Below are 26,206 nucleotides of genomic sequence, written 5' to 3'. Positions count from 1 at the left end.
CCAATGAGTAATAAATACTGAATTCCCATCTCAGACAGGAAGAAACAGTTTTGTATTTTGGGAATCGCTGAAAGAGACTCAATGTGGAACTGCCTCAGCTTTAATTTGAGTTATAAATGTGAAAATACATCTCTAAATAAGTTTATATGGGAAGATAGAAGAAATAGAATTTAATGAATCTAGACTGTAAAGATATTAAAAAGAGCATAGAGTTTGAATAACTTTAGTGAATTATAAAGCAACCAATATAAATTCCAGAAAAGCAAGGATATAAAATATTCTCTCTCACCCTAGGCACAAAAAACCCTCTATAAAATGAATTAAAGCATGAAATCAAAATTAAAAGACTGAAGAAACATTTTTTTTTTCCCCAGGTGAAGAAAGAGAAGGAAATAATTCTGAAGAAGTGTCTTTATAGAAATTGTAACAAGAGAGTGACTGTGAAAGCCAAATGCATGCTAAATAAAAGAAATCAGTGTTTACCCTCTCCCTACCCCAAACCAAAACAGAGATATCCAGGGAAGATATAGGTAATTGATTCTACTGGAGAATTATTTTGTCACCAATCTACAATTAAACTTGCACTGCCCTGAGATCCAGACAGGAAGGAACAGTGAAATAAGTGTTATCTGAGAACTCTCTCACAAACCCATTCTCAACAGCGTTAAAGGGTCACTGGTAATACTCAGAAATAACAAAAAAAGTTGCAGCAGCTCACCTACAACGCTTGGATTCAAGGCTTTGTCTGCATAGCTCCTTCCTTATCTCATTTCTACCGAAATCATGGTATATTCATAATCCACAAGTTTATCAGAATAACACGTCTCCTTCCTCACGCTGATACCTTTACTAGAAATTAAAATGTTCTTAGATTTCTCAAGTTATTATTTATAACTTAATACTGAGTGCAAATCCTTTTACCTTCAGGCTTTGCATATGCTCATTTAAATGCTGGTTCAAAATGCCTGGCTCTAGAAGTTGTTAGAAGTCAGCACGTGTGCGCCAAAAGCACTTCATTCACACCCAAACCTGGCCCAGGCTTCTCCTGTGAAGACCCATGCAGCACACTGGGAAAGAGCTCTGCTCTTCCCACCGACCATCCACGCCATCTGTCCTCTTCCTCCTAAAACCTGTGCTGTAGTATGTTGCAGAAAGCATGCCACATGCATCAGGGAGCCTCTGCATCTCACCAAAGCTCTGGGCAGAGCCAAAGGAGGCAACTCTCCTGAGGTTCAGCATCCTTTCATCACCGAAGAGGATTAGTGAGTCCATCCAGTAGGGATTTCTGCAGCCAAGAACTGATGAAGCAGTGTCTGAACATGCTTCCTAGAGTGTGAGACCAACTGGAAAATATTTAGATCTTCTTTTCAAAATCCCACTTCCCTCTTCAAGTTGCCAGAAAAACAACCGATCCTCTTTTGGGAAGTAACCATTTCTTGAAGAAGGGAACTGCTCTTCCCTAGGCTTACAAAGATCAGTAGCAAACTCCACCAATCGCTACACAAATCCATGCAGACAACCCAGCCTCTGCGATTCTGGTGCAAAGATGATGCAAAACACAAGAGGCCAGGCAAGTGTTGGAAGGAAGATAATCTTTAAAAGAGTTGATAATATGCACGTATTTCAGAGGAAAGTGGAAATACTTCTAATGAAGTGAGCTGGTGGAAGTAAAGGGCTTGGCTCCTTGGACAGAAGAGAGACAGAAAGCATGCCTCCAGGTTCTCTTGGTTGAACTCCAAAGCATGCCTCTCCCACTGTGTATTTAACAACACAGAAAAGGTCTTCTTGGGTTTGGGTCATAGTGACAAGAATTTATGTCCAAACAGATGTCTCCTGGGAGACTTTTGATCAAGCTCTTCCAAGTTAAACTGTTTGCATATGTTGGAGAAACCCCATGTCTCACACCATCTCTTGGCTAGTAAAGTGTCTGGGCAGACCACAGACTTCAGTTGCCTGAAGATTCCCAAATTCTGCCTCTCTTGGAGTGGAAAACAGAATCCACCCTCTGAAGATTTGATCACTTCTGTGCATCTAGACTGTGGCTGAGAATATGACAGACTAGTCATATTTCTCTTACCCCTTTTGTCTTCAAGTTACCTCCCTCAGACTCAAGATCTAAACCCCAGGAGCTCACAAGCTTTGCCACTGTTTTATCAGGTCTCAGTCTACAGTATCCTGTGTGGGGCAGGAGACTCTACCCAGCAGCTCCAGCTAACTGGCAAGAGCAGCTCTTCTTTAAGGGAAAATAAAACCAGTGACAAGCAATTAGTTGTCCTATGGCTATATATGCCACACAGCAGCATGTCTTACAGGGTGAACTAGTTCTCTTAAACGTAAGCTGTTGTCTGCTGACAGAACCCTTGAGAAGGCAAAGGCTGAAAAGAAACTCCACGGAGGGGTCCATCCCACCAAAAGCTCTGTGGTCCCGTGACAGCAGCCCAAGCAGGACCTGGCTGTTTCAGGCAATTTTGTGGGTGACTGCATTAACCTTGTTTCCCCAAACACCTTCCCAGCTACAACTTCCTCCCTCGAGAGAGTCTGACTTTTAATCTAGAGTTCCATTGTTTTTCTCTCAGTTCCTGAACTGTGACTCTCTTTGCAAAACCAGTTTTGGCAGGCTCAGACGGAGGTTTATCTGACCCCAAAGAGCCAAAAGGCTCTATCATTGTCCCATAACTGACATGAAGTAGTTACCAAGTGGTGGCTTCTCACAAATAATCCTTTTCCTCTGTTTACTTTTCATGCTACTAAAAGCAAAGCATCCCAATAACCTAATCAAGTGACAACACTTACAAATTATGAGAACCATTGGGTATCAAAGTGCACCAGAACAGAGGAAAAAAAGGAACTATAGCATGCTCTGCCCTTCATATCCTGTGATATTTTGATCCGAAACGCTTATATCATATAGAATACCTTCCCAATATAGCTTGCTGATGTATATTGGTGGGCAGAAGAGACCAAACAGAAAAACCGTCCCAAGCAGTCTGCAATAGTAATTCAGTCTCCCAGGAGGTCTCAACAACATTGGGAGCCTGCAGTAGAAATCTTTGTTTCTAATGTGAATGACTAGAGAGGAGAGAAAAAACAAACCAAGCAACCCCTTAACAAGAAGCCTTCAGCAGGAAAAGAAGAAAAAAAAGAAAGTTCTATTCCCCCCCCCCCCATGTATTCCATGCAATTTAATAAGTATCATCAAGCCAAATTCCAACTGAGAAAGGTCTTGGAGAAACACAAATCAGTGACCGTATGTAACTAGGTTTGAACAGATATAGTCCTTCTTAGTTATTTCTTCTTTTTGGCCATTTGTTTTTGTTTTAAAGCAGTGTGACTGCTTCCAGTAGCAAACATAAGCCTGTAAGGGACATTCCACTGTGACTGAAAGACTGAATACCCCTATAGACAGAGTATATTCTTCTTTCACTACTACTACTAAGCTAAGTTTTTTTAATTACTGATGACTTGTCCAGCAGTCTCAACTGGATCCAGATGTTATCAGGCTTTTAATATGGTAATCTGGATGACTCTGGAAAGTGCTGAGGTTTTAGGGAGAAGGAAGGTTTATTTTTGCTTTTATTACAAAATTAAACTTTGGTGGTTTGGGTTTTTTTTCCCCAAAGCCTCATCAGTTACTTGGTTCAGGCTGGGTAGCCCACTAGAAAGTTACAAGGGAGACCGAGAGAACAGAAGGCAAATTTCTCCCCTTCCCACCCCCGCTTTTTTTCCCCCCTGCTTTATGACTGTCATTATCAGCAGGGCAGATTTAAATGAAATCTCAGACTGGCATCCTGCTGACCTCAATCCAAGCTGGCTAAACCTTTGCAACACTGCTGTCCTTGGCATCTACCAGTGAGCAGACATCAATTTAGCTGGTTGATTACAAAACTGTGAATCTAGTATGAGGAACTAGATCCGTTCCACTGTCTTGAACACTCTTTAAAAGACAGCTTAATTTCTCTCTCCCCCTAGTACTTTATTTACAGTAGCAGGCTTGATATCTCAATCAGGGCACTACAATGCTGCAGAAGCTACCATGCTTGCAGGACTGCATACAACACACACACAGGGTGCATTTGAGAGAGAAATGCTACTGCTTCCACCAGATGATGCTTGTTTTAAATGGACCTCCAAGTTTTTAAGCACACACCAAAACATCTCACACCACTTCCTTATCAGGAAAGGCCCTTTTTCAGTTGCTTTTTTTAAATTAAGATAGAATCAGAGAGTTGACAATGTCATGTTAATAAAACTAAGTTAAAAAACAGTTTAAACAACAATCATATGTCCCAAAGAATTTCTCACCAAACTCACCTGTTACACAAACAGAAGTAGAACAAAACAAAAATGAGTTCCTTACCTGTACTCAAATCAATTTGATTATCATCTGTCTTCCCTTCATTTACTGACTCACTTCCAGGCTCCCCTTTTCGACTCATTATCTTTGAAAAGCCACTTGAGAGAGAGGAGAAAATGCCACGGATGAAATAGCCCTGCTGTTCAGAGTCCACCGAATGCACGGCTTGCAGAAATACCTTTGCATTCCTGTTTCCAACGTGTGGCATGGGTTCAGACAGAGAGCGGTTGAAGGGAACCCGAAAAGGTCTAGTCCTTGCCTGGAAAAACATCTCTGTTGGGTCTTTGTGGAGATCATCAGCACTGGCAGCATCCCCGCTTGCAGAACTTTTGGCAAGACTTGGATCATTGCATTCCCCTTTCAGGCTGCATGAGCCCTCTCTTTTACTTATCCTCCAGGGAAGCCAAGGATGTGTCTGCCACCTGTATGCTCCAAGAGGTTTCTCTGGGTCAGAACTAATTTGTTTATTCATCTTCTTGCTTTTCATTTGGTGGTACCAATGATAGTCCTTCAAGGCAGCAGTGCCAGCATCTTGTTCCGACAACGATCTTCTGAAGGTCCTGGGAGAGAGACTATAGTGCTTTTTGAAAGCACTCATTTTCCACCCCTTGAATTTCAGCTCTTAACTTACATTCCTTGTTGCTTAATAGTCATATAGCTGTAGTTCCTCACTCACCATTTTAAAGCCCCAGTCACTTTGTTCACTGCTGTGAACTGCAAGACAGCAGAGGTTCTTCCTGAAGACCTTAAGCATCAGTCCCAGAACCAAGAATTTCTACATCTCAGCAAGGAGGACGTGCCCTCACCTATAGCAAGCCGACTTCTAATGGCACATGAAGCCTTGCTAAGCTTGCTGCCGCTTCCTGCGCTGTCACATTTCTGCACCAAGCTTTCAGGAAATGACTAAAAGAGCCCAGCCATGAAAACCCACAGTGGTGTTCTGCGCCAATCACACTTCACTTTTTTCAGTCTACATTAAAGATTTGGTTAAAAAAAAAAGACTGCGAAAATACTTCACTCGAGTCACAGCAAAGTCTCAGAAAAGCATTAAAAAATTGCAATACTCAACTGAGAGTCATGCACATTATGTTCTTCAGTTAGGTAGTAAAGTACATCAAACAGAGTAATATACAACATAAAGATGATTCCTAGAGTTTATATTTACCACAGGTACATTGTATCACTTAAGAATACCTCTGAATTGCCTTTTAGAGAGAGGTAAAATAGGCAGATTCATCAGAATCAAGCGCTGGAAGCCCGAGAGAGGAAAACAAAGGGGAAGAATAGAGTTAGGAGAAGAAACCCTGCAACTTAATGTAGTGAGAGTGTAAATACACGGAAGAGAAATAAGTAAAGGGGAGGAGAAAAAGGACAGAGAGGGTGGGTGGGACTTCACCAAACATAGACCAAAGCAAAGGGAAGGTTTTGAGGCATGATCCTCTGGCAAACAGAACAGGACAGCAGGCAGATTTTCCTTTTTCTCCCCTGCCTCCTTTTTTTTTTTTTAAACAACAGAATAGGGTTTTATTTTTATAAATCTAGTTGGAATAAGCGAGATGGAAAAAATAGTCCTATCTGTTTAACCAAGAGGAAAAAAAACCCCTTGCCTTCTCTACAATTTAAGAAACAGCTGACTATTTTAAAATCTCATAAAGAAAATATCCGCTGGTGAACTCAGATCATGCTTGCCAAGTTTTAGACCAGAACACTTAAATCTCAAGTCTACTCAAATCCCTGAAAATAGGGGGTTTATAATGGAAACGCTGACAGACCCTTGGCAATCAAATGACAATGAAAACTACTTCTCTGGTTAAATAAAATGATAATCTGGTCTGGCAGACCAATAAAGCTTAACTGACCCACTATGGGATCTCGTTTTTAAGCTAGGCTGCATTCGTCAGCCAAAGTACATTCCTGACAGTTGCAGATGCAAAAATTTCCTTACTTATGTGTATATATGGAAAAGGGTATCACTGCTCCCTAGAATAAGGATGGAGTTACCCAAAGATCCCCATCATGCAGAGAAGTAATTTCCTTATTCAGCAGCAAGTTACATTCTTCAATTAGAAGCAACAGAAGTGACTATCTAGAGTTGCCACGTTCAAGAAGTTACAACAAAAACAAGTTGTTACAACAAAACACAAGAACAGCTCAGACATTGCAATGCAAATTCTGCATCAAAAATAATGATGCTGACTCTCGTGCTTTGTAGGAAGTCATGCTGCTCAGAGCATGAGTCTTAAATGACAAAACGTATCTAGACAAGAACTCTGCTACAATTTCCATCCACAGCAATGACCTCCTCAAGGAGGCACGAGCAGCAGTGAATACGTGCAGAGATGCAAGTACTCCCATAGTGAAAATTACAGAATTCACCAGGAAAAAGTTAGCTGGCTCGTCTTCTGTTTCTTTATCACAGGCGTTGCTGATCACCCTTTGGTGCAGCCTATCTGGTCCCATAGACTTGCATGGGTTGAGTTCTTAAAAGTAATTCCTGACTTGACCCTCATCCACTGCTGGTAGTTTTTTTCCTTCTTGATCCCTTTCATCAAGCACAGAGGCCTGAGAGCCCTTGCTTCTGAAGGCTGAGGCAAACACAGCATTGAGGACCCCAACTTTAATGGGGTCTGCTGTTACTAGATCACCCACCCCTTTCAGCAACAGGTCCTCGTTTTCCTTGTTGAGCCTTTTACTACAAATGTGGCAGTAGTGCTTTAAACAAATGCTTTGAATTAGCCAGTCTGATAAAATAGGCTTCATGGAACTTCAGAAATAAGTATAAATAAATACAACAGACGACAATGTGGTTCACTCTAATGGCACAAGCCATAATCAGCAGAGAAAACTGAGAATGTGAGGTAGGTTTCTGGTCAGCTCTGCAAGCCTTGCTTGTACAAGTTTCCGCTAGCACATCTACATCTACTTTTGGTTTGGGAGCACAGAAGGGCAGGAGAGGACAGATGACAGAGACAGACAGTGCAGTAGCTTAAGTCCTGCTGGGATTGGCTTGCTGTAGATTTCTAGCACACTTTCTAACTCCTGTTGAAACATAACGACCAAGCTGAGCACTCATACAAACCATGTTTTGTAACAGCATTTTGAAAGTACTTATCTGCCATATCAGAGGACTCTGTATGACCAACAGGAATGACCCAACTCAGATAATATGACACCAACTGCGTCAGTGTTATTCTGAAGCAGGGATTTAGCACAACAGCACTTTGGACAGGATGAAACTTCAGGCGAGACACTGGTCTCTGCATGAGGACGGAGATGATCACCAGGACTGCTCTCATCCTAGTTCTCTTTTTCACCACCATCCTGTGGACACCTGACTGTATGGAAAGATCATTTCATCTCCTTCCCAACACAGCTTGCGTTGCATCAATCGCTGACTTCCACAGACCACCCATTTCAGCAAGGGAACACACAGAAAGATTAACCATGTATCAAGTTACAGCATGAAGCAACATGCAAAACCAGTTACGGGTTAACTTCTACTTCAAAATATTTTTATTGGTGTGGACAGGGGTTGGACCACAGTTCTGTACAGAACTAACAATACAGAAAAAGACAGGCTTCAATAAGCACTCAACATGATGCCCAGAAACATCAAAGTCACAGTTTAGTTTAAGTTTGAATAATGTCAAGAAGGGTCTTTACTTTTGACTTCCGATTTAACTTTTGATTTCATGTTACCACTGCTCAGACAAATGCATTTCGTGATCAAAGAAAACAGTTATCCAGCTGCCTTCACTTAGCTGATATTTCACAGTGTATTCTACAGAGGGTAAAATGATCATTCTCAAAGTGCTTCTAAAAAGGCATACAAGGCTTACATGTTTATTGACGTAAAATCACTGATACACAAGTTTGCTTAGTCTACAAATAAGACAATTCTTTTAAATTGCTAGCTCAAAAATTTTAGCCTGGGCTTTGAGTCAAACTGGACTCTCTTTTCCTTATACACATCATCAGTAGCAAAGATGATGCCCAAACAAACCCTTCATCTATACTAATCCAAAGCCACTGAATTAAAATTGGTCTCACTTGGCTCCAGCATTTCTTGTGTACATATGACATGCAAGAAAGTAATTCACGTAGCAGAACTTTCTCCTCGATCCGCAGTCCATTTACTCATGCGAAAACTCAAGTCCTTTCAGAGCAGCAGTTTATCTTGGGAAGCATTTACATGGTCTCACTATCACAAAGAAATCAGCTTACAGCAGTGATTGCTAACATACTGGTTGTGTGAGATCCCTAACCGTACAGAGCCACCCACTCAGCTGTCAGCAGGTAAAATAATTTCAGCAGAAGAAAGGAGCTTGTCAATTAACTTGAGAAAATCTGGAATATTTTCACATATACCTCCTGGTTTTAATACCTACTGCATAAAAATGTGATCCTCAGCTAGCAAATTTTCCTCAGAAGAAGTTTTTTTTGGTAACATTTGCAGTTCATTGTGCCAAATCATTCATTTAGCTTTTTCAGAAAATTACTATTTTCTTCCTAACAATCCAGTCATTTAATCATCTGATTTGACATGTTTAAACAGCATATATTTCACTACTCCTAGATATTTAAGGAATTTATGCACAAAATGCAGATTTGCTATGTTGGAATATAACTGTATTTCAGATTTAGGATTATATTGGGAAAACAATCTTTCTTAACTTTATAACAACATTTCACAGAAAACGTACACAAGCAGCATTACATTTTCACTGAGCATATGAAGATAATTCTTTGGCAATGGCCTCCTGCATGGGCAGTCCGCTCTCCACCATTTGGCTTTCCAAAAAAACCTACCCAGCTCTGCTGCATGAAGCTTCAGAAATTCCTCAGAGTATCTGCTGTTTAATAAATACTACCAGCCAATTTAAAAAAAAAAAAAAAAAAAGCAACACCACAAAAAAACAAATGCATCATTGCCAAGCAGCTGGAGGGAGAACCTGTCTCTGATGATAAAAATTTATATTTAATGCCCACTCGCTCTCTGAAAGCTGTCTAGTGCTTGAGTAGAGGCACTACAACGTGTAAAATTTTAGTTCATCTTTAGCATAGCTTATATTGAGAAAAAGATGAATTGAAACCTCCCATGACTGAACTACTCCATTTTAAATTAGTTTTGGACCAAGCACAAACTTACTAGCTTCTTACTTTTTAAAACATTGGCCAAGACATGGAGGGGGAGGGGGGGAAAGAAAAGAGAGTTGTTAAAAAACAAACAAAAAACCACCAAACCCCACACAACCACCAAAACCCACGACAAACCCTGAACGTTTATTCACCACACTTGGGTTTTCAACTAAGTCCTCTCCTCTAAATCATAAAGACAGCAGGTTAAGAAACACCACTTCTGAGAAGATCCCAGACTAAGTCCCCAACTACCAGCCATCAAATGAGTTCTTTAACATGTAGAAAAGTAAAACAAATTGCATCCTGCATCCTCCCCAGAGAAACCAGAAGGGATGCAGTCAGGCAGGGATCCTCAATTTTGCAGTCTATCTCCCCTTAGCTCCTTTCCCCTTCAAAACTAGCCCAATGCTCATCACACTGAATAGTTCATGGAGGAGTAATCAGTATGTAAAGCAAAAACCATCACAAAAGTCTTCCAAATGACCCAACTTGACATGTAGCTAAATAGCATCGAAGATGAAAGATTTTTCCTTCCCTTTAAATTAGAGACTTTCAAAATATTAGGTTTTGTTTATGCAAGGCTAAGTAATTAATGACCTAACATCCCCTTCCCATCTCCTATCACCGAGATGCATCTGTTTCCCCCTGCAACACTTCCTGCAGGTGGATATCACTTCTCCTCGACTCAGCGCAGACCAGTGCACCTGACTGACTTGACCACTTCATATTTAGTGCATGAAGTTATGCAGAGGACAAATGAAATAGCACCTTAAAAATTGTTGCATTTGGGATTGCAGTGACTGGAAGAGCAAGGCTTGCTGGCGTTTGGAATCAGCATGGCTGGAACACAGATAACTTACCAAACCCAAATTAGAGTTCCTGAGAGCAAAGTTGCCATGTGTTTATCTCACAAGCTTTGAGCTGGCAATGCATATCAGTGACCACTCAGAAAGCTCACCTGTCCCTGATAAATCAGCAAGGTATGCTGTTTTCACTATCACTATGCTGAGAATGAAATGCATCTATGAACAAGCTAAATGGTGATACCAGCACATTTAAATGCCAGAGAGCACCTCATTTTCCTTATCTGAAATTTCTGGGCCAAGGCATGCTGTACCTGTTGTACCGTCACTGCCCTGTGTTTCCAAGCCCTTTATCTTTCACTATAGCCAAAGCTGCAGTGATGCAGACTGACTCAGCTCTGCATTTGCGGTGGTCTAGTTTCTGAAGGCAGGTACTGAAAAACTCTTCAAGATTTCTGCCCTCTAATTCCGTGGCAAAACTTCTCCTACAATTCCTCTGCTGATACAAACTCCCCACTTGAAAGTCTCCTGGTTTCATTTTTCCATGTTGTTCCCATGATCTGCATGAGAAGCTGCTACAGCTCTCTCAACTGAGCAGAGCAGAGACACATAATATAAATTTATGAGATGCTGGATGGATGCCAGGAAAAGTTAGCAAGAAAATCCCATTTCAATACATCATGAAGAAACCTGTAGAACAGCCATGCCGGATTTTAATTTCACTAGCAACCTTTTGTTGTTGTTGTTGACGACAAAACACAGCTCATGCCAAGTTTCAATGGCCATAAAAACGTACATTTAGAAGCTAGCCAAGAGCGCAAAGCAGCTAAGCAAGCCCACACACAGCTGCGAGCAATGCCACCTCGAGCCAGCCAAGTGTTTTAGCAACATGCACTGGTGCAAATAAACAAATGTATAACCTGAAGGTAAACACTCTGGAAACTACTATGTAGCACGAAAAGTCATAACAGTAAAAAGACCCATTTGTAGTGAGTGGCAGCACTTGCCTGAGAAATTTAGAGAGATTTACAGGTTTCTGTAAGGCAGGCAAGCCCTCAGCCCTGACTTGTGACACAGCTGCTCCCACAGGTCTGGCTCCTCCGTGGGCTTACCACCATGCCGAGCTGTGAAGCCACTGACACACACAGGGGACTCAAGTTGGGAGGAAACCCTCTGGAGCCACAGATCACCAACTTGAGCCCCTGAAGAAAGACAAGTGTACTGACCTACTTTACTGGCAACTTTTGCAAGACCATCCTTCAACTATATAAATAAAAAAGTGTTTATCCCCGCTCTGACATCCATTTCTTCATGATTACAGGTTGGGCTTGGTACCATCTGAAATACCATACGCAAGCTACTGATTTAAGTTTTTAACGACATTGTTCTTCAGCAGGCACAATTACCATTCCGTCTCCCCACTCCTTTTCCAATTGAAGTCTTTTGGATTTGGCGAGGGGGAAGCATTATTCCTGCAATTTTAAAGCAGGGTTTTACCAGCAGAACACATATTGCTAGATGTGATCCCTGTGTGCATCAAACCAACTGCAGCTTAAACATTACTAAGAGAGGAAAAATAGTCATAATATATAGGCATGTTAATGGATAAACATCTCAAAAATGGCCGTGGTAACTATGCCCAAATAGCAGGTGTATATATTCAAACTTTCCACCCTTTATTTTTATGTAACTCTAAAGGACCACATCCTCAGTGCAGATTGTTGCAAAAATAAGACTAATCAACTCTAGTGTCCACCAAGGACATTACGAATTTGGTTTATAATGTCATTCTATATATTTTTTTAAAATTAATTGCTCTGTTGGCCTTATTTTGTCCTGCTCTTCCCTACGTCAGAGTGAATAAACTAAATTATTTTAGCAAATCCTTCATGCAATACTAGCTTTGTAAATATATTTTAAAATGCAGCTTCTCAAACACTAGAAATCCTGCAGTAAAAAGCTAACTAGCAGCAAAAGATAACCACCAACTAATTGACAATACTCTCCAATATCATTGTATATCAGTGTAGTATTACGGTATAAATAAGAAACAAACTTCAGCAACATCCATAATTATAATTCTTCCATTTACCATATAAACACCACAAATCTTTAATAGAAATACTCTGCCTCCTGTCATGGCTCCTACTCTGCACTGGTGTTAAGTAGCAAGACTTTGTGGTAGCTCAGGTGGAAAGATTGGTAGCAACAGGACATCAGAAGAGATGTTTTTCCAGTGTCCCATCTGGAGTCTGGTTTTCTGCTAGAAAATGCCAATAGGCAGGCTTGGGGGTTTCCATGGCCAAACTAGCAAGACTTAAAAAGTCCAGTCTGTAACAAGAAAGTGAACAATTAGCTCACACAAACCAAAACGTACTTCTGCTGTATCTAACACCTAAGATGTTTGACACCTATGGAATCTGTGCGTGAACCGAAGGAACATGACCAAACAAACTTAATTTTTGAAATCACCAAAGACAAACTTGATATTCTGTTTAGTTTTACATCCAGTCTGCACAGGAGTTCATGACAGCTTTTATATCCAGTTGTGTTTTGTTTCTGCCTGCTAGACCAGACTACAAACAGCAATGGTTTGAGTACCTGCGTACATGACAGCATTAAAGCATTAGCTGCGGAGATGGGCAGCAGGAGCCAGGTATACAACCAACCAGGAGGAAGCATGCACAAATCCAGAATTATTTTAGGCTCTGAATCTAGACAGTGAAATTCCTTGTGCTATATGAGAACTAGCCTAACACTCACCTCATAGCCCCTCCAGAATGTTGTATTAATATTAGCAAATTAAAATGCCACAACTGACAATAAATCAGTGACATGTAGGAGTTTAATATTAAACCTTCATCTAAATGGAGAAATGGACCATAGGGAGGAAAGATGAACCATGCCAGTATCTCAAAATGCCAAAAGTTTGGAATTAAAACATTTAATGCCAGCTTGGAGAGAAGGTCTGTGTAAAATTCCAGTTGCTGTAGCACTAACTACTACACACTGCATGGAGAAAGAAGTAAAAGAAACAACCAAAAGGCAAGGAAAAAGAGAAAGGAAAAGAAAAAAAGAGCAGTTATTAAATTTAAATGACCTTCTAACCAGAAGAGTTCTTTCTCCACAGGTTGTCTGTTGGGAATAGTCTTGAATCAGTGCAAAAGCCAGAAGACAGGGACAGTGATGAAGCGCTGAAATGAAGACATACCTTCTGCCAGCCAGCCTGAGCCAGCTGCGAGCCTGGCGCCAGGGCTGGAGAAGATTTCACAACTAGCAACAGCACACAGAGCTGAAAGATGAAGCAAGGTGACCTGCAGGCACCAAAACAGCACAAGACTCGGGGAAAGAAAGGAGCACACCCTCTTTGACTAAATCTATCTCTGTGTTTGTAATTTAAAGAATGATTAAAGATGTCCAGTGCAGGACACTGCTTGCTATAATGCCGTGTGATCTCTTGAGACATGAACCTGTACATCCTAACACCAAGCCTGAACTGAGAATTTAAATGAAACCCCTTAAAAGTTAATATTAAAATGTGTCTGATGGTAACGTGTACAAAAGAGGCTCTCCCAAAAAGAGAAAGATGTAGAATAATTTTAACCTTTGAAGAGAGAGGAAGGAGGAAGGGGGGGAAGGAACATAATTTCTCTTTCAGAGACTATTTAGGGAACAAATTTGTGATACATGCACACACCTCACTACAGAACAACAACAACAACAAAAAACCAAACAAAAAACCCAAAAAAATGGACATTGTGAAAAAGGAGTTGCACAAAGCACTCATCATTACATCCCAGGCTGAGTCCCCAGCCATTAAAACTGTCCTTTTGAGGACTGCTGTCTGTGTCAGCTGGACAGCGAGGCTTAAGCCCAGTCCTCAAAAACTGCACACAACAGTGAGCCATGCCTACGACACAAGCACTTCATTTCTTTTGTGTCTTTTCATTCATTATTACTGTACCAGAGACGACTTCTCTTTCAAGTTCCAAAATGACTTTGTTTTTGTTTCATTAGGTGTGAATGCTGGCTTACCAGATGACAAAACTGCCTGTTTCTGAGGTCAATCTTTTCCAAATTGAGCGTGCAAAGCCCACTTTGGAAGTCTGCGCAAGCAGCAGTTCCAGCAGACAGCCACTGTTCACCAAGCTCTTCAAAAGAATATTCTCAATTATTCCCATTGCAAAAATGGAAATTTTAACCAAAAGGTTTAACAGGACTGGGGGGGGGGGGGGGGGGGGGGGGGAGAAAAAAAACCTGCACTGCATGCTCTTGCTTAGAGCAAAATCCTCTCCCTTTGACACTTCTTAAATGCTTTTTATTTAAATCCTCAGATAGTTTTGTACAAGCCTCTTTAGGGTGCTACTATCACGGCCATCACACCTACAAAGAAACTAGCTTTCAGAAAGAAGCCACTAATTGTCCACAAAACAAATTACTGCCAGCCCTGTGAAGTGACCTGCCAATACCCAGCTGTGACCAAGGTCATGGGAGGCAACAGTTTCAGTAAAGATACTTTTGTCCCACCCTCTCTTGCTGCACAACTATTCTCAAAAAGTTACTTGATTAAAACATTCCTCCTCAAACTACGTGAGCATATTTCAAGGCCTTCGTGTTTACTCACTTCATCAGTAAAAGGGAAAATGAGCTGTTACTTGCTATTTTTACCTTGACCACACTAGCACTGTTAGTAAATCGTGCTCCATCCTCACTGAGCAGTGCAGAACTGCTATGAACAATAAAGTCTGACTTTGAAATTGTATCTTGAAGTTTCAAACCAACCTGCCAACAAGTCCAGAATTATTTGCTCTAAATATAAAACACATAGCCACTTTGAGTTTTATAAATACATAAGCAACCACTGAAGCTAGACTAAATTAATGAACATGTGTATTCCAATTCCAAGAGACAGGACAGCACTCGGTATGGCTTCACTTAGTAACTTATTATGATCTATGCCTTATAAAAAGGTTTTTACACATATGAAACACTCATATACCAGTGAGACAGAAAATCAGGATGTAATCAAATCTCCACAGTTTTATGTACAAATCCCTTGTGCCTTCAAGCTGCAAAACCGAATGTGAATAATTGCATCTATTTTCTAATAAAGACCACGTGCCTCAGGAGTCGAGTACGCAAGTTTTCAAGAGGTCTGCATAATATTTTTTGAGGTATTTCTACTTCAAATAAGCAATCCAGTTAAGCAGAGATAAACACGCACACACATCAGTGACCTTGTTTAAACAATGCACCAATTACTGTGATAAATCTGGCTGCCAAATCTAAATATAGACTTTTAGGAAAAAACAATGGAGTTTGAGTAGGAGACAGACTTCTCATATTTAGTTTACCTAATTATCCAAATGAATGTGCAATTTGGCCTCTCTCCCCTTTTCAGGCTGCATGACCACTTTCCCACTTGGAGCCAAGTGAGCTCTAACTGTTACTGGAAACGCAGCGTGATCCGGCACATTTGATGCTACGAGTGCACTTGGTGCAATTTCAAAGCTTGCATCACAGTTTGGGTATGTGCGTACTCTGCTTCCCCCAGACAGCCCCATGCCTGACACAAGGCAGATAGGCACCGCAGGACTGAGTCACAGCTACAGAAACAGGGATTTTTTTTTTTATTTTTTTTTTTTTAAATGAAGGCATGGGGGGAAAAAAGAAAAATCCCATTCAAAACCCACTATAAGTTTCCTACTTAGGGTGCCCAAGCAGGAAATGAGGGGAGGAGGGGGAACGAGGAAAAAAGGAGGAGGAGAAAGTTCTTTTATTCAGGGTTATATTTTTAGGCTATTACTAGTTTTGTTTGTCATTGTGCTACAGAAACTAGACCTGTGTGAATTAATGCAGCATTACCCTTTCTAATTTTTGCTAAGTCCATGCTGCAGTAGTAACCTAATCTTCTTACATGGGACACGGCAGGGCATTTGCTCCCCCCGCCCTGCTGTGGCTGACGTTTTTCCACCACAGATAATTCCTGACTGCAGCATACATCCAGTCATACATTCCCTCTTTTCCCAAACCACGTAGGAACAAGTAGAATTCGCCCCTTTTGTGTTGGGAAACAAAATCTACATAGTGAGGACACTGAACCTGAAATCTTTATTTGTTTTGAAGCATACCAAGGTAATGGGCTTTATAACCATAACGTATGGGAAGGAACACCACTGAAATGCTTCTCCTTCTTGCTAAAAATACCCATGACTAAAAGTGCCTTTGCCCTTCTTGATCTATTGATATTTATAAAAGTAAAGCTCAATTTTGCTGGGCAGGCTGAGGCTAGAGGAGAGAAATCTATGTCCGCTATTCCCTGCTCTATTTTAGTTCATAACAGTTATGTAGCACATTTATTCTTATTGTTTCAAAACAAGTTAAAACTAACTTGTATTTTTTTTAACAAATTTCTCTCCCCAGCTGTCATTGCTAGGGTTATTGTCAAAGTATTTTTTTTATTTCCTTTCTCCATGCTTGCACAGCTCAGGCCAAACCCATTTGCGACTTCCCTCCCTAGATCTAAGTTGCCATGCATAGATCAATTATACAGAAATACAATGACTTACAGTAAAGAAATCATTTGGAAAAAACCCAAACATATGGAGCTCAACTTATTTATAAACATCTTCAAAAAGGAGCCTGGAAAAATTCCACCCTGGGCTGGCGATGCACAAAGCAGAAGTGGTGGGGAGTGGCAAGGGAAGAGGCAGACTGAACAAGATTTTTTTTTTTCCTTAAAGTTTTGTTTTCTTTTTTCCAAAAAAACAAGAAAGGCCAGGAAATCCTCCCTATTTGGCATTCCCAACACCACCACGTTAGATGAATACAAGGCCTTCACTTCCTGTTCCCTCCTCACTTCACAGCAAGCGAGGATGAAGCAGGACAATGCCGACGTCACATCTCACAGAAACGCCACAGAGAAAAAGCCCTGTAGGTCAACTCTGCACAAGCTTGGGGTTATACTATTTTGTTTGGGTAACATGCAACTTCTTATCCCATACTAATGCATCCATTTTTTTAACGATGAAAACCCAGATCAGGTCTTAAGGTCAGTAAAGCTCCTCCTACACTCCTCATCTCTAAAACAAAGATTAACTGGCCAGGCCTCCTGCAAAAGCCAACGAGGCTCTCCTCTTACCGTCACCAGCCGGAAGAATTTTGGGGTAGAGATGGTTAAAAGGGAAGGAATGCGGAAGAAAAAGACCCCAAAGCTCAGAACAACTCTCTCCCCACTTGCAAGCCCGCTGTAGGGAGGGCGAGAGGGACAGTTAGCTCTGCTCCTGCTCACACCAGACATAGAAAAGTAGGAAAGGTGGCAGAGCACACTTAAAAGTCTCCTTTCCAACCCATACCTTGGGCTCCCACTTCGGAGCAGCTGTGCCCTCCTGTATCCCAATGTCAGAGCGAGGCACAAATAGCTTCGCACTAAAAGGTGCTGGTGGCACAGGAATACACACCATTTTGAGACTCGGGAAGAAATCACGTGGTTTTACCATCATGCACTTGCCATAATTTCCAGCAACAGAGGTCAAAAATCACCTCCCTGTAAATATACACGTAGGGACAAGAGGACAACTGAAACCAAAACAAAACCAAGTTTCTTCTCTCTGAAAAGCTGTCAAGCGTATCAAGTCCTTCTTTTATCTTCTTGACTGTCTAAAAAACTGACAGAAGAGAACTGATTATTACTCTGGAATAAACTGGAACAGAGGGGGGGGAAGGAATAAATCAGAGCTTATCTTCTTAAAATATAAACCCCTCAAGGAATATAATTTGCTGCAATTAAATGTAAAAAGACAATCCTCAAGATAAGCCTTAACAAATCACCTTAAGGGTTTAATAAGTTGTGGTTTGGTTTTGGGGATTTTTCAATGCATGTATTAGTGTTTTAACTGACCTGTCAAACCTACTTCTGAGCTTCTCACAACTTATGAACACGGGAGCCAGAATAGAAAGTGTGCAAGACAGGTTGTCGTGGTTAGTTTCTAGAACCACTGAGATAACTTTTTCAATAAAGAGGTTTAGAATATTTAATTCTTAACCTAGCAAGAAGTCTCAGGTCTCAGCTTGTATCATATATAACTTCACTGAACTTCTGCAGAGAGCGATACATTCATCTGCCAGACACGACGATGTCACCATGGGAAGTTGAGTACCCTGCCATCCAACTTTTTGACTCAGGCTCTCACAGATCACCAACAAATTCTTGATACCAAAGTGCTTGAAAAGAGCTGAAAATGCTATAGATACTACAGTCCTACAGTAAATACACCGTCGCTTTTACACTTAAGACAGGTTTATTTGTTGATATTTAAAGTAACCCTTATACACTCTTTAGATATAAAAAGTTATTTTAACAAGGTCTCTTCTGAGTTTCCTTGTCTTTCTTTTCTGGGTCACTAAAGTTTAGATACAGGCTCTATTTCCCATGCACAGAAGACATGAACTCTTTTTTCAGTATTTTTTTACTTGCTTTGTTCTATACACAGAAAGATGTTCCCTAGCCAGCTGAGAAGAGGAATGCTCTGTTCCCAAAGCAGATACCATGATTCACTGTGTACTCACAAGACAGGGTATAAGATCTCCCACACTTCACCCCCAAATCCCAACCAATTTGCAAACTTTCGGTGTGCCTAAATTAAGCGGTTTTTTTGTCAAGTGAACAAAAATTCACATTTCCTGCCAAAACACTAAACCACATTTGAACCTTAGAACGTACACCCAATTTAGTGTGTCTTAGTGGTTTGGGTGGAAATTCAGGTATGCAGAGACCGAGTTTGCAAAACTGCAATGCTCAGCTTGACAGAAGGAGGATCGTTAAGACTGTCAAGTCCAGAGAGAATCAACTTGATATTTACTTGGGCATCCTGGACTGCAGAAGTACACGCAAACACAAGCAAATCCAAAACTCATTGCTCACACCAGGCTACTGTTGTACCCTGCAGAAGCTCTGACTACGAGGTGATCTTGTGGGAGCGTTTTGTTTTTTTCTGAGCTGTTTAAAACCTTTCACTTCGGTGATTGTGGGTTTACAACTCCACAGTTTAAGGCGGCACATCCAAAGAACCTGTAGCAGAGGTGGGAGAACACAAATACCTCTTAAACCAACTTTGTTACTGAAATCAGTCTACAGTGGAATTTCAAGTCTACAAAAGGTTTTCCAGAAATAGTGCAAGATTTATACAGAGTTGATTGCACATCAATTTCTTATTCAGAATCTTTTTGTCACATTGACTGGAAAAAAAATTGGTTTTATTCCTGTCTCTCATTCTTCTACCCTACTGTTTTTTTCCAGTTACTTTTTCCACTCACTCTCCTCTCTGCTCTTCCCATGTAACTATCAAACACAACCAATAGATGGATTAAATCACACAAGCTTTTCTGTTACATTCACTGTATTTTCACAGCTGAATAGTCCATATCCATTCCATTCCAATCTACCGGGATTTTAAGAGACTGCATATCACTGAAGTTAACAGGAGAGTTCACTCACCTCTGCTGCTTTCAGTCCATTTCTGAAAGACCTTCTTATGATCACAACTCCAGACTATCAAATGAATTACAGTTCAAGAGATTTAACAATGAAAAACAGTATCTATTCCAACACTAGTTTAAATTTTCTCTTTTTAACACTTTTTAAAGTTGGCAATGAGAGGAATATTAAAATGAGAGCTTCAGCTCCTTTACCATTAAGATCTCTAAATTTTGTACTAGAGAGTTAAGGGAATTTCTGAATGAACCAGAAGGTGGCAATTTCTGGGTAACCCCACCCAACCCGGGGGGTGGGGGGAGTGGGGAAATCTCTGCTCTCACATTCTTCTTCTATTATTAAATGCAAGGATTCCTAGCAAAATAACTGAAGCCAATCACCACAAACTACACTACTGGGAAAATTAAGCAGAATGAAAAACCACTGCAGCAATACACAAGAGATTAGTGACACACAACACAATTTCTCACTAAAGAAAAAGAAGGAATATATATATTTAAAAGAATATATATATTTAAAAGAAGGAATATGTATATTTAAAGCTCAGAAATTTAGAACCAGGAATAAGAGGGGAAACATGACATAGAGAGGAAGGGGAAGGGAAGAGAAGGAAGAAACATGTATTTATTATCTCAAGATCTTAACTTCAGGGATTCCAGAAGGAGTAAAGAAGCAGCAAAGAAATTCCACTGCAGCTTACTCTGACATAGATAGGTCTAATGCTGCCATTACCTGGCCATATGAATTTGACAATTGATGTAGAGCTCTTGAAATCTGACAGCTAGAAAACTGTAATTTAGCAAGGGTAGTTATTTTTGAGCACTTACTCAGAAAAAAGCTGAATATAGCTCAGATAAGAACTAGCCACTGCCTGTGCTTGTCCAAGAAAGTAACTGGTGATGTCAAAAGATTCATACAAGGACCTTTAAAGCTTTAAAATCTACAGACACAGGCAGGAAATTAATGGTTGTACTTTTTCTGACTAGCCTAATTGTAACTTTCAGCCCCAAAGCAACTTTCAGTATTAACTGAACTCAAAGTTACAATTCACTCTTCCTTCTACCTAAACTATCATCTAATTTGTTATCTCCTCTCAGGCCCTACTAAGACTGGAAATCTCATTTTCAAAACTAATTCTCTCCCTTACTGTTATTTGGTAACAGCCCTCAGGATTGCAAATTTAATCATGATAATAGCAGAATATACTGACAAGCGAACCCAAATGCTTTGCGTTTACACCATCAGCAATAATTGGTGTTTATTTACATAGTGGTCATAGGGGAGAGCTGATTAGTGGAAAGCAAAATCGCTTCATGTCACAGCTGATATTACAACCACCCTCTGACAAACTTTAGGTGGATAAACACAGGGATATTAAAAAAGCTGATTATGTTCAGGAATTAAGATAATTTAACATGGATAACAAAACATTTAAAAAACCTTCCCTGTTCAGAATTACAGTGGCTTTCTTCTGATATGGCTTAATTCAGTTTGGAATTAATTTTTTGGAAAAATTCTATTGATCACTAAAAAAGCCTGTCCCAAAACAGTCAGGATATCTACAGAGTGTGATGGAGGGGAATGCACAGATCTCCAAAACTCAGAAATACCCTTGACAGAGTGCTCTGTCTATTGAACTCTCAAAGCAAAAAAAACCAGAGAGGATACTAAAGAGTATTATTAGTCCAGTTTTTGAAGCTGGAAAGACTACAACGTGGAACTCTTAATTATCTTGTGGAGAATCTAAGCCCGAATCTATTAAAGTGCTAGAAAGGAAAGCCTGGTCTGCAGAATTGTCAGAGAATACAACTTGCACTCCAGGAATAAAGAAATACCCTATTTTGTCATGTCAGAAAGGGACTGCAAATTCCACAAAGAAAAGTGACTATGGAACAATACAAGTAGCCTTGCCACAGTCCCTTGGTTATTTGTAGTGAGGAGGAGATACAGAGATATAAAGAACAGGAAAAAGTTTACTTTTAATATAAGGTATCTTCAGAGACAATATCAAGTGATTTATTACTAATGACAATGTTGCTTTTTAGAGGCTAAAATTATTTCAACAAATTAAAAAGATATACTAAGTTCCCAGTAAACAGAAATAGGAACTTATACACACTATTTAAGATTTTGTACTTTACACTGCTCGATTTCCTCTCCCTACTGCAATTATCTGTCTGCAGAGGAAATAACACACAACATTCTGTGCTTAGCTAGAAGGTTTGTAAGAACAATGAATATACAAGGTAATGCCACATTATTTTTAAACAGATTTTTTTTTTCTTTATTTTTTTAAAAGAACATTAAAAGGTGTTCTGAAGACAGGATACTGATGGCTCCATGACAGAGGAATACTGCATTACTAAATCCAAACCAGACTTAGAATATTTCTGACACCTGTACTGCAAGATTTTCATTAAGCGAGATGCTTTTGTTAGTAAATATGTTCTATAGCACGCTCACTTGAACTGGCAGCATAAATGTCACTGCACTCAGGTGATTAAATTAATACTAAAGCTCCCTCAGCCATGGCGTTCTGATATGACAGCTTAGTGGCTGCTACCTTTAAAATCTATACTATTTTATGTATGGCCATTTACTGTAAAGGTCCCCAATGTATCACCCTCAGCAGTCTCAGATACAAGATATTCCTCACGCTTAAAAACAGTCCTCTGAGGTACCGGAGATTCCTGTTAGACTACCATTATTTACCTGCCAAAAGAAAGTAATGTTAAGATGGTGCAACCATTAAGGCTGTTACTTTTCTGCTATTTGAGAGCTTTGATGTGACAACTTTAACTTTCATTTAACAGCTTCTTGCATCCAACATCATCTTGAACAACCTTCAGATGACGTGGCAGCATCGTTTGTGGCAATGCAGCTGAAATAATGGGTGTCATTTCAAACGTTAATTAAAAGGAAATGCAGTATATAGTTAGAAAACAAAAGGATACTGCTTAGCTAAGTCCTTCTTTGTAAGTTTTTGCTATTTTGCTGTTCTTTAACGTGTTGAGCTTTCCATACAGTTTCTATTTTTATATTTTATAAGGTAAATGATGTTAAAGAACAGTCAATTTCAATTGACTTAAATGTCTCTTCAGCTAGGGCATGGCTCAAGCTCATTTCAGTTTATCTCAAATCCAAAAAACAATTTGTATTTTCTCCTGCAGTTATAGACCAGCAGACAGGCAAATTAAACAGTATTTTAAAAGTAACAGGGATCTCAGGAGCGGAGAGATAAATACAATAGCATTTGTTAAGTTGGCAAAATGCCATTTGCCTACTTTGACCTTGACTTTTTGTAACCTTTTCGTTTTAAATAAAGATTGAAACCTTAGGATGTTCAGTTTCACCACCACTTCATAAAGCGTTCACAATTTCTCTACCATAACCAACCTTAAACATGAGGGGCCATTAAAAAAACAACTGTCTCAAAGTAAGTGGAATGTAACTCCTGCTGAAATAGCCTCTGACCATGTCTATTCTTATACAGAAGTCACCACTTAGAAGTCCCTTCTGAAGACTGATGTTCTTTCATTCAGTTCATTAATCCTGAAATCTCTGAAAGCTGCTGCAAGTTGTTGGTGCCTAAGCAAGTACATAAATTTGGAACAGGGAAACCCAAGATCACTTTCAGATATCCTATAAGTAAATCTCTCTAAGAATGAAAGAAAAGATTTTTTTTTTTAATGGCATGAGAAGAGTTAAATAAAGAAGAGTGATAATCAGACACAGACCCTACGTAGTAAAGACAAAATGCTCATCAGATTATTTTGCTGCAGACTTTTCTTCTGCCAGAATTACATGCGATAACACAGAATAAGGTGTAGCTCTATATTCTTGCTGCTCCCCATACTTTAAACACTGGAAAATAAATACCGTACGTGTGCTTTATGCTTCTTTATAATGTTTCCTTCCTGTGCCATTTCTTTTTCCATCTGACCACTCACTGCACTGTTCCTTTTATCCACGCACTAGTATGAAGATCTGGGCAGCAGGCTGGGATTATAGAACTGAGGTCTCAGCACCCAACCTCCCCGAATGAAGAAACCAAACTGGCTTCAGGCACACACTTTCCATGGGGCAGAATGAGTGCTTGTATTTATACACCCTATACAAATAGTTTTTCAATGGGTATGCCTCCTCTGGGGTCACCCTCCCACCAGCTGTATTTCATACCATTCTCTTAGCATCCTGAACTTCCTAACATCCTGAAGGTATTTAAAAAAACCCGCATTTAACACACATCCCCACAGCACAAATAATGAGATTTAAATCTGAAAAAACCTCTCCAGAGATTCTGAAATCATGCTGAAAGTTATCAAGCCAATGCTTATTACACGTTTCCCTATTGGCTATGTTTCCCTCATCAAAGAATTGTGCTTTCAAACACTGATGGGCTAAAACTTCTCTGAAGAAATCTATGCAAGATAAATGTATGCTCTAGTCATTTAATATCTGCTAGACTTCTCTACAAAAAACCTCTCTACATTAATTTTCAGACTGCCTTTTTTTCAAGTGAAATTTCAACTAGAATAATTCCAATCTCCTTATTGCTGAAGCAAGGAAATATATATATTTATTTATTTTCACTCAGTTTCTTTTTGTGAAGACTGGTTAAGTTACCCAAAGTCCCAAGTTATTTACAGACAGATCAAGGAGATCTCTTTTTCAGTTTCCTATATTTGTCATGCCACCTCTGTCACGATGTAATCAAGGAGATTACTCCATTTCCAGCGATATCTCCATTTTTCCTAGAGGCAGAAATTCATGGTTTCTGAGAAGCTTTGAGTGAGCGAAGACAGACTAGTCAGTTTGGGCTAGAAGGGAACACCATTTGCCAACATGATCTCTTTCCCAGCAAAGGCCAAAGCAATACTTTGCACACCCAGTCCCTAACTTCCACACAAGAGACACTGCTTACATCTGAGTCTGAACTGTTGCCTCCACAAATACAGTCTCAGTTGCAGCCTTGGGAGAGATTAGCAGCAGTCAGTAACTCACACAAAATTCCTATTTTCCATGAACAACCTTTCATAGAAGTTTATACATTGATAAAATTGGCACTTGCACAAGCCTTACCACACGTGGCTCAAATTGTGCCCTCCTGTCCTTATCAAACCCTGGAACAGAGAGAAGTTGCTCTGCTTCGGGAGGGTTGTTTCAGTCTCTGATAACTCACCACATCAGTCCTAATTAGCCCGAGTTATTGAAGAGCCTTCTGCCCTATTAAAGATTGATTCACTCAGATATGCTGCTGCAAAAATTGTTTCCTGCTGTGGCAGTTTATGATGTTTGCTTTGCAGAACAGCAGCATGCAGAAAGGACACTTGCACCAGAAAGACAAGGCTAATAAAATAAATTCCTGAAATTTGAGCTGGCCTCTTAAAAACACTCACCGGGTATGCATATAATCACACCCCATAATTATTCTAATTTGCACAATTAAGAGCTGAATAAACATCATAAATTTAAATGAAAAACCCCAGGCACAGGCTGGTGCTGCTACTGGAATATTTTAAAATCCAGAATACACAACACTGCTGATGACGATTTCTGTAACCACTGCAACACAAGAGCACCTTACTGAAACCCAGTTTGGTACTTACCCCAAATCAAAAGAATAAAAGTAAAGCAATAAAATTGTTTCTCCTACAGCTTATTAGCATTGTTTTCTTCTCAATCCCATCTTTTGGTACAGTCACAACTGACACAACAGTTTATATGCTCCCAAGATGCCCGTCTCCTGCAAGCTCCCCACTCCCCCAAAAACCTCCCAAATTAAAAGCCATTCTATTTATATGGACTGCTGCTGTTATTTAGCCAAGCTAAGGCAGAAAACCCGGGGCAGGCTAAGGAAAAGACTTTAAAAGTGACTGTGCCCCATTAACTAGTGCATTCCTCTGGATAACCATCTTCTCCACGGACATAGGTTTTGGTATTTCCAGGTAGCCAGCTCACACTGGAAATGGAAGATGAAAACAACAATACCCAACAGCTTGCTGCCCGCTACGGCGTTTCTCCTCCTAGGCACCTAAACCAACACTTTCTGATCAGTTATCTTTCCCATTAGGCAAGATGTTTCTCATACTCACCACTCAATGGCTTTGTCTGCACTAGCACCCTCCTCACCAGGCTTGCCATACCGGAATTTTTACCCGCGTTGTTTAAACCTGCTCAGGACCAAACCAGGTGGAAGAATTAAAAAAAAAAAGAAACGCCTGCATTTAGTCTCTGCCGGCCCCTTCGCTTTTTCTACTGAGGCTGCACAGTGTCTGGATGAACAAGGCTGAAAACACACACACACACACACGCGTGCATGCACACGCACAGGAAGCTTGGAACCAAATCAGTATTAAACGTACCGACTTCCTTCTTCATGCTCCAGTATCTCTGCTGTAAACAAGCACTGCATTA

At 40.2% G+C, this 26,206-nt stretch overlaps 1 protein-coding gene across 2 annotated transcripts in view; it reads right to left on the bottom strand.

Annotated features, from left to right (window-relative positions):
- Nucleotides 1-25,986, bottom strand: part of RASAL2 (RAS protein activator like 2) — a 150,050-nt gene extending 124,064 nt beyond the window's left edge. For both annotated transcript variants that reach the window (XM_076339648.1, XM_076339649.1), the window contains exon 1: nt 25,885-25,986. In XM_076339648.1, coding sequence (XP_076195763.1) covers nt 25,885-25,933 — 49 coding nt within the window. In that variant the 5' untranslated portion in view covers nt 25,934-25,986. The remainder of the gene's footprint in view (nt 1-25,884) is intronic.
- Nucleotides 25,987-26,206: the final 220 nt, after the last annotated feature.

The sequence above is a fragment of the Aptenodytes patagonicus genome, chromosome 5, assembly GCF_965638725.1.
Source record: "Aptenodytes patagonicus chromosome 5, bAptPat1.pri.cur, whole genome shotgun sequence".
Lineage (NCBI taxonomy): Eukaryota > Metazoa > Chordata > Aves > Sphenisciformes > Spheniscidae > Aptenodytes > Aptenodytes patagonicus.
This window is presented reverse-complemented; position numbering and strand designations above follow the sequence as displayed.